The 10349-nt window shown below is 35.0% G+C and overlaps 1 protein-coding gene across 1 annotated transcript; it reads right to left on the bottom strand.

Moving 5' to 3' along the window:
* Positions 1 to 2034: 2034 nt before the first annotated feature.
* Positions 2035 to 2814, bottom strand: LOC131434033 (uncharacterized). Its single transcript, XM_058600654.1, has one exon. The coding sequence runs from the start codon at positions 2812 to 2814 to the stop codon at positions 2035 to 2037; it is 780 nt and encodes a 259-aa protein (XP_058456637.1).
* Between the last annotated feature and the right edge of the window lie 7535 nt (positions 2815 to 10349).

Here is a 10349-nt window from a genome sequence, read left to right as displayed (position 1 = left end):
CTGACGCACCTTGCCCAGCACTATAAAGTCAGTTCCCAGCTCGTTCGTTGTGCCACAGCTTTGGTAGAAGGTAGCCGCTCGATGTCCGCTGTCCGATGTCCGTCTGTCCCATCCAACAAAGCTCCTGCAGCACGTTTAAATTCTTCCTTGCTGGTCCTGACTGTTACAACTCGGGTGACATTGTCCTGTCCAGGGTGCATTAAAATGATTCGTCCTAGAAGCCATTGCGCAGGAGGAGCATTTCTGTCAACCAATAGAACTAATGCTCCTGGTTTAATTCTAGTTAAACTATTCCACTTCTGTCGATTCTGCAATTCGGGGAGGTATTCAGCCGTCCATCTTTGCCAGAACTGCTGTTACATACATTGCACTAATTGCCACCTCGGCAAAGTTTATTCCTTCAGGTTCATATATGACGGTTCTGGAATAGCATGCATTTCTCGTCCGATTAAAAAATGTGCGGGGGTAATTGCGGTTAGATCATTCGGATCGTCTGAGGCTTGAGTTAGGGGTCTTGAATTAAGTACTACTTCGATTTGAGTTAATGTTGTATACAGCTCCTCAAATCAAAGACAGCGTGTACCAACGATACGTTTTAAATAATGCTTTATCGATTTTACTCCCACCTCCCAAATTCCACCAAAGTGTGGACTGCGAGGTGGTATAAAAAACCATTCAATGCCCTTGGTGGTGCAGAACAAATTCAGCTGTCGTTTATGCTGCTCATTGTCGAAAAGTTGTCTCAGTTTCTCTAGCTCGCTATTAGCCCCAACGAAATTTGTGGCGTTATCCGAAAGAATCATAGATGTTAGTCCTCGTCGACTAACAAACGTCAACCAATTCTACGTGGATTGCTCTCGTGGTCATACAGACAAAAAGGCATACGTAACCTTTCGTGGTTGTTGGTCTTCTTGTTTGTGTAGTTGACTTGATCGAAAATGGACCAGAGAAATCGATTTCTATTCGAGCGATCGTTGGTGATGGTTGTTACCCATCAGCTGAGTAGTTTTAACCGGGCATGCACGAAAACAAGTAATGCAGGATCGGATTACCTTTCTAATCGTAAACTTAGCCCTTAAGGGCCAATATCGTTGTCTCACTATCGCGAGAAGTCTCCGTTGTCCAATATGCAAATTTTCTAGGTGTAAGTGACGAATAGGTTTTTCAATTACTGGATGCTTCGCAGGCACCAGCATTTGATGGCGACTGTCATACGGAATGAACGCATGTTTAATGCACCCACCAACTCGTAAAAACCCATCCTCAGAGTCAATGAACGGAAGAAAGTTCCGTAATTGAAGCTTCTCGTTTTTACCTTGTTTCAAAAATGTGATTTCATTCGGAAATGATTCAGCTTGCAAACGAACAATCACCTTTAGAGCGCATGCCAACTCCCATGCTTGTAGGGAACCAAGTATCACCGTTTGTTTTCTAGAAGCAATAAACAATGCAAAGCGTATCAAGTAGGCCATGCATCGCAGTATTTTACCGAAATCACTAATGTCATCAAACAATTTCATCCGTAGACTTGTGGTGACAGCGAGTACTGCTGTTTTCTTCAAATCGGGTAATAATTCATCCGAAAGCGTTTGAACTGTTTCAAAATTTACCGTGGTTGGTCCATTCAACCAAAGTTGTTTACTTGCCAATACATCGGGCTGTTCACCTCTAGAGATAATGTCCGCAGGATTAGAGTGTGTTTTTAAAATAGTGCCACCGAAAATCCTTTGTCAGTTTTTGAACTTCTTGCACGCGGTTCGACACGAAAAGTTGTAGTTCACCGGGACATTTTTTTATCTAGCTCAGTTCTATTTGTGAATCACTCCATAAGTTCACTGTAAATTTCATTTCAGTAGAGGAGATAAACTTGTCAGTCAAACGGGATAATAACACTGCAGCAAGCAGTTCTGAACGTGGGGTGGTTATAGGTTTCAATTTCTTAGACGGTTTCGGAATAATTCTTGATTTGCTACATATAAGTTTCATAGCGACAGTGCCATCCGAATGCAGCACATTAGTATATAAACAATCACCTTATGCCTGGTTCGATGAATCGGCAAACCCATGAAGATCAATTCTGATAGCCGCGGTAGAAAGGATCCAACGTGGAATTTTCAAATCATTTAATTTCAACAAGTTTTCGCGGAATGATTTCCAACGTTTTTCAATTAATTCAGGTAAAGGAGCATCCCAATCAGTTGTAATAGCTGCGATTTCACGAAGGAACAACTTAGCAGTTGTTAAGACCGGGCCGATTAATTCTAACGGATCATAGATTCGTGCCACCTCATTCAGAATGCTTCGAAGCGTAATAGGTTGTTGTAGAACAGCATTATAAGATGGTACGCAAAACGAAAAACAATCTTCCTTTGGGTTCCAAGCTACTCCTAACGTCTTCACAATTGTCTTTTCATCGATGTTAGAAACATCCACTTCATCTCCTTTAAGTTCATCTGGTACATTTTTGATAATAAGATCTGAATTGGAACACCATTTATGTGCTTCAAAACAGCCATACCGCAATAGTTCCACAATTTCTTGTTGTAACTGACAGGCTTCGTTTAATGTTTGTGCTCCGGCCAGGGCGTCATCAATGTAGAAGCACCTTTCGACTGCAGCTGCTGCGAGTGGATAATCTTCAGCGTGTTCAGAAGCCAACTGTTTGAGTGTCATAGTAGCAAGAAACTGCGATGACGTCAGTCCATACGTTACAGTCTGAAGTTCAAACAGCTTCAGGGGTTGATTCGAATTCTCCCTCCATACGATGCGTTGAAATTTCCTATCTGGATACTGTATACCGATCTGCCGAAACATTTTTAATACATCAGCCGTAACGACTTAGCGAAAGCAACGAAAATTCAGCAATATCGCCACCAAATCATTTTGCACTATGGGCCCCGGTAACAGTGCGTCGTTTATAGAAATTCCACTAGAAGATTTAGCCGACCCATCAAACACAACTCTTAATTTTGTTGTGGTGCTGGGCGGTTTGAGTACGCAGTGGTGCGGGAGATAGAAACCACTATCATCGTCATTCGTTGGATCAATTTCCAGCATATGTCCTAATTGCTGATACTCACGAATAAATCGTACGTATTTTTGCTTCAGTGTAGGACCGCTATTTAATTTATGTCAATATGATTTTTCTTGAAGAACGTTGGATCTGCAAGTTCAATACTAGTTGGTAATGGCCATGAGCGTATATCTGGGCACAGCGTCGATAAATCGCTAACGATTTTTGGTGTAATAAGACAGTCAAGCATGAAACTGTGATTAGATACCCGGGATGAAACCTTCAGATGAATTTTAAATTTAACCCGCGTGTTTTTTCCATTCAAACCACTGACAATGTAATCCGTAGCTTCCTTCTGCAACGCCAATAAGTTAGCAAATTACTCTGTAACAAAATTTGTCTGAGAAGCTGAGTCCAGAATGGCTCTGCAAGGAAACGGTAATCCTGTTCTGCCATAGGCTGTTACCACAGCTGTCGAAAGTAGGCAATGTACCTTCAAATTTTTCATCACTGGAACACAGCGTAGACATTGTTTCACCTTTATCTTTTTCATCGTGATTTTTAGTCGCTGCAACGGATTGCATCAGCACACTATCGACACATTGGCTGATCGTCGTATCTCCATCCGACTTTTTCGTTATCTGTTTACGTTCTTCAGTGTGCAGCAAGGTATGATGGCGCTTGCTACACTTCTTGCATGAACTCGACGATGAACATTCATTCGTACGATGACCTCTTTGTAGACAGTTGAAGCAGGAACCACTATTTTTCAAAACTAACACTAACACTGTAGTTCTTAAAATCATCACATTTCCACAATTCATGTTCGTAGCTCTTAAAATCATCACATTTCCACAATTCATGTTCGTTCTTACACACAGGACATTTATGTGCAGCCGTCGTTGTAAGCGTGTTGATCGTGGAGTTTTTACTAAATCCGTACTGGGTTTTGTGTTCATGTTGATCTTCTCCAAAACTTTCCTTTAGAAAGTTCATGGTTGCACCGTATTCAGGAAATTCACCTGGGACTTGCATCATTTCCCAATCCTTTCGTATTGCAGTATCCATTTTCGAAGAAATTAAGTTAATTAGCATCGCTTCACCCAATCCTTCAACAGGAAGTTCCAATCTTTTCAAGACATTTACATTCTTTGAGCAGTTGTCCACCAGTTTTCGCAAATCTATCGCAATCTCTTTTGTTAATTTTGGTAATTTATTCAACGCATCAATATGTCGATCGATGATAAGTCTCAGGTCTTCATTTCGTTCTGTAAGCATTTCCCAAGCAGCATCATAATCGTTGTTATTAATGATGTCTTGGTCTATGATGCCTGTAGCTTTTCTCGTCAGTGAATTTCGCAGATGATACAATTTAATTGCCGGAGATTCGTTCTTGTATCGTGCCATGACTGTCTGGAACATACATTTAAATGATAGCCAATTCTCATAAGAGCCATCAAACTGCGGCAGCGGAACTTTTAGTGGCGGAAACTGGGATGAATCAGAACCAGCGGAGACCACCGGAGGGGCAACCGTTACAACAGGTGATGTAGTTATGGATTCTTGCTTTACAACCGCTGCGATCAAAGTATTCAGTTTAATTACAAGTTCGTTGTAAGCCGTCTCAAAAGCGATAATTTCTTCTTCTTGTTCATCGCAGGTTTCGTCAGAAAGCGGCATCGCCTACATCTTTTTTTTGCAATTCATTGACTTCATGATAGCAACTCTCGACAGTCTTCAAATGAAGCTGCAGAAAATGAATATTTGTAAGGTTTGAATTATCTTCAGTGTCAGATAGTGCACGCTGTACTCGTAAAAGTCTAGATTTGATTGCCTTTTTCTGACGCACTAGTATATCGTATTCTTCTTCCATTATTTTAGAATCTTCCTTCTTCTTCTGTTCCGCGAGTTGTTGTCTGATCGGTGTGTACTCGTTTCCTTTTTGCTGCTTTGTTCCTTTGGCTGGAGACATCGTGTTCCATCGGAGTGGTTCGAGTAAAAGCCAAACTAGCGTAGTAATAGCCGCTCACAACATTTAATTGACGCTTCAATTAAATGCTCAATTCTCTTTTCTGCAATGTGAATTCGTATTTTCCAATAAGTTTTCACTTCACTACCCGGCCATGAAGGACCAAATGTTCATTATTTCGATCAGTGGACTGTAGTTTTAACTATATTTCAAGACAAACATTGCATCTGAAAAAACACAAGTGTTCACTTTTACTCAAGCTTTATTAATAACAAAGGAATGAAAACATGTGCATTGCGCAAAGACGGAAACAGAAAGAATTCATCCATAGTTAATTCAAGTTTGTGCTGTCGGCCATTAATAATGAAATATTTCGTCCGAACTATATATATACATATATATATATATATATATATATATATATATATATATATATATATATATATATATATATATATATATATATATATATATATATATATATATATATATATATATATATATATATATATATGTATATATATAGATGTATATATATATATATATATATATATATATATATATATATATATATATATATATATATATATATATATATATATATATATATATATATATATATATAAATATATATATATATATATATATATATATATATATATATATATATATATATATATATATATATATATATATATATATATATATATATATATATATATATATATATATATATATATATATATATATATATATATATATATATATATATATGTATATAAGGGTGCCAAAATTTTGGGATCACCTCTATTTTCGGTAAGCTCTAGTGCTCAAAAGTTTAAGCACCTCGAAAAAAGCCTTCATGCAAAATTTGAGCTAATTCGGACATGCGTAAGGGGTGCTGCCCGGTGGTAAAGGTTTGACAATTTTCTATCTTGAAAAAGCGAGTTTTGTCTCAAAATATTTTTTTTTTCAAAATCAACTTTCTGGGACTTCGAAAATTTTGATATTTTTTCTAAGCCCCAAAAAGTCGATTTATTCAAACATTTTTTCTTTCGAGATGACACTAAATCTCGACGTTTCATGTAATTTGTAATTTTGGCATAAATTTTTTTTTCAATTTCGAAAATTTAAATTTGGCTATACTAGGCTATACTATCACCCCCTATGGTGATTTTTCAAGATATATGAAAATTCCACTAAGTGGACAAAGAAGGGTTTTTGCCCTTCTCTATAGAAAGGTATTAGAATTGCTGGAAAAACCAACTTGGAGATCCATAGTGTTATATACTATTCGACTCAGTTCGACGAGATCGGAACATACACATACACACACGCAGACATTTTCCGATCTCGTCGAACTGAGTCGAATAGTATATAACACTATGGCTCTCCGAGTCGGTTTTTCCAGCAATTCAAATACCTTTCTATAGAGAGAGGCAATACCCTTCTTAGTCCACTTAGCGGAATTTTCATATATCTAGAAAAATCACCAAAGGGGGAAGTATATGAAATTTTCGAAATCGAAAAAAAAATTTTAATGCCAAAAGGCAATTTTCTCAGAGATGGCTGAACCGATTTTAACAAACTTGGGCTCGTTTGAAAGCTACTGTCGAGCCAAGTTCGAATATCAAATGGCTGTGGCTTTTGGTTCCGGAGATATGATTGTATAAGTGACGACAAAAAGTGTTCTATTTTCACACACTCAAATTTTCTCTTTCTATATATATATATATATATATATATACATATATATATATATATATATATATATATATATATATATATATATATATATATATATATATATATATATATATATATATATATATATATATATATATATATATATATATATATATATATATATATATATATATATATATATATATATATATATATATATATATGTATATAAGGGTGCCACAATTTTGGGATCACCTCTATTTTCGGTAGGCTCTAGTGCTCAAAAGTTTAAGCACCTCGAAAAAAGCCTTCATGCAAAATTTGAGCTAATTCGGACATGCGTAAGGGGTGCTGCCCGGTGGTAAAGGTTTGACAATTTTCGATCTTGAAAAAGCACCATAGGGGGGAGTACATAAATTTCCAAAAACGAAAATTTTTTTGATGCCAAAACTCTTAAAACTGCATAAAACATCGAAATTTAGTGTCATCTCAAAAAAATTTTTGATGTGGAACACATCTTTATTAGGGGTGCAAATCACAAACTACACGTAGAAATGTGGTCAGGTTTTAAACACTTACAGCTCAGTCAGTTTTGTATCAATTATTAATATTATTTCATCATTTGATAGGAAATATTTCTACGTATTGATTTGAATGTTCATAGCCATGTATTTTGAATTGTATATCATTGAAATGTTGATTAATAGCTAGCAGTGTCCTATTTTGTCTGCAAAAAATCTCCAGCATACCGGATTTCCCTGCCATAGTCGACGGTTTTGAAGGAGTAAGCGATATATCAAAGAGAGAGCATCGCTCTGATTGGTCAATCGATGCAAAAGCGAAGCTGTTGGAAGCACGCGAATCTATAAATAGAAGCGAAATTAAAGCTAACGTTTCAGTCCTTCTCGTAGCAAGCTAGAGGTAGGTTGCTGCTAGACAGCAAGAGAAAAACGCCATAAAACGATTTGAAGCTTTAAAAGCTCGCTGTGCGTATTACATTTCTCTCCATGCTCTCTCGTAAATGTATAAAAAGACTCACGATGTGGCCGGGTGGCCAAGAAAGTTTTGATATTTTCGGTTACAAGTTTGATTACATCACATAAAATCCAATAAAGCTACCGCTTGTTTGGCAGCCTTGCTGAGCCGATTTTATTCCTCTCTCATGTTTCGTTACGTTACCAGGGAACTAAAATGGCGCCACCATACAAATCGACTAACCTTTACAAAAATAACTTTCCCTTCACTTTTATCGCGACAACATATATGTTTTTATGCACTAATCGCATCTAAATGAAATTATCTAGACATTGTCAGGATAGATTTTTGATCCATGCTTTTGAAGGCAAGATATTCAGTGAACAATTTGAAAGACGGTGTTTTCAGCTATGCAATTCTTCCTTCAGAAAAAAGACTTTCCCGACCGCTAAAGTCAAACAATCATTCTGAAATTTTCACAGATATTCTAAACTAATCTTCTACGAGATTGTCAGTTGGGTTTTTTGATAGTCGTCACCGTTTCTGAGAAAATCAGATTTGAAGCGTGAAAATAGCCCTTTAAAACGCCTTAAAACACACTGGCCTCAGCCCTTAATTGGTATGCTCTGATCTTGTGTCATGCAAGCTCGGAATTCCTTGTTATGTCGTTTCCCCATGAGAAATTGACAACTACCTCTGGATAAATTTTGAATGCTTAAGATTAATTTCTAATTTATATTAGATAAACTCGATTGATAATGAGAAATAGTTTATCGCTTCAACCGAAATCGCAGAATGGTAGAGAAACTTAACGCTAAAAAACTGCTTGCATAATAAACTTGAACACAAGCTTGGCGAAGAGAAGCTTAAATATCGAAATCGCAAGTATGTACAAACATATAATTGCATACATTTGGGATATTGGTGTAATTTCGTCGGTCATAAAACAAATGGAAATCAAGACAAATGATGTTCGGTGTTGGTTCGGATTGATTGAACTTTTTGATTGTAGATCATTAGAAATTTTGGTTGCCTTGTTCCACATCAACGGCTCGAACAACCCCATGGGGCTGATCATTGTAGTTTTTTTTGAAAAAATCAACTTTCTGGGACTTGGAAAAATTTTCTAAGTCCCAAAAAGTCGATTTTTTCGAAAAATTTTTTTTTCGATATGACAATAAATCTCGACGTTTCATGTAATTTTAAGCCTTTTGGCATAAAATTTTTTTTTTCGATTTCGAAAATTGTTTCCCCCCTATGGTGATTTATCAAGATATATGAAAATTCCACTAAGTGGACTAAGAAAGGTTTTTGCCCTTCTCTGTAGAAAGGTATCAGAATTACTGGTAAAACCGACTCGGAGATCCATAGTGTTATATACTATTCGACTCAGTTCGATGAGATCGGAAAATGTTTGTGTGTATGTGTATGTGTGTGCCCTTTTCGAAGATATTTGAACGCATTCCATATATATTTATATATATATATATATATATATATATATATATATATATATATATATATATATATATATATATATATATATATATATATATATATATATATATATATATATATATATATATATATATATATATATATATATATATATATATATATATATACCGAGGTCTTTTTTTATGCGGTTTTTTTACGCGACTTTATTTATGCCAATTTTCAGAGTTATGCGGTTTATTTTTATGTGGTTATTTTTATGCGGTACGTAAATTCGCATAAAAAAAGACTTCAGTGTATATAGAATGAGAAAATTGAGCGCGTTAAAATGGAACGCTTTTTGTCGTCACTTATACACAATCATATCTCCGAACCAAAATGATCTCCGAGTTGGTTTTTCCCGCAATTCTAATACCTTTCTATAGAGAAAGGCAAAAACCCTTCTTAGTCCATGTTTTATGCAGTTTTAAGTCGATGTTTTATGCAGTTTTAAGAGTTTTGGCATCAAAATCGTTTTTGGAAATTTTATGTACTCCCCTCTATGGTGCTTTTTCAAGATCGAAAATTGTCAAACCTTTACCCATCGGGCAGCACCACTTACGCATGTCCGAATTAGCTGAAATGCAAGGCTTTTTTCGAGTTGCTGAAACTTTTGAGCACTAGAGCTTACCGAAAATAGAGGTTATCCCAAAATTTTGGCACCCTTATATACATATATATATATATATATATATATATATATATATATATATATATATATATATATATATATATATATATATATATATATATATATATATATATATATATATATATATATATATATATATATATATATATATATATATATATATATATATATATATATATATATATATATATATATATATATATATATATATATATATATATATATATATATATATATATATATATATATATATGTGTGTGTGTGTGTATATATAGAAAGAGAAAATTGAGCGTGTGAAAATAGAACACTTTTTGTCGTCACTTATACAATCATATCTCCGGAACCAAAAGTCTCAGCCATTTGATATTCGAACTTGGCCCGACAGTAGCTTTCAAACGAACCCAAGTTTGTTGAAATCGGTTCAGCCATCTCTGAGAATTGCCTTTTGGCATCAAAAATTTTTATTGATTTCGAAAATTTCATATATATATATATATATATATATATATATATATATATATATATATATATATATATATATATATATATATATATATATA

This window comes from Malaya genurostris, chromosome 3 (genome assembly GCF_030247185.1).
Source record: "Malaya genurostris strain Urasoe2022 chromosome 3, Malgen_1.1, whole genome shotgun sequence".
NCBI lineage: Eukaryota > Metazoa > Arthropoda > Insecta > Diptera > Culicidae > Malaya > Malaya genurostris.
Note: the sequence above shows the minus strand (reverse complement) of the source record. Positions and strands in the feature narration are given on the sequence as shown.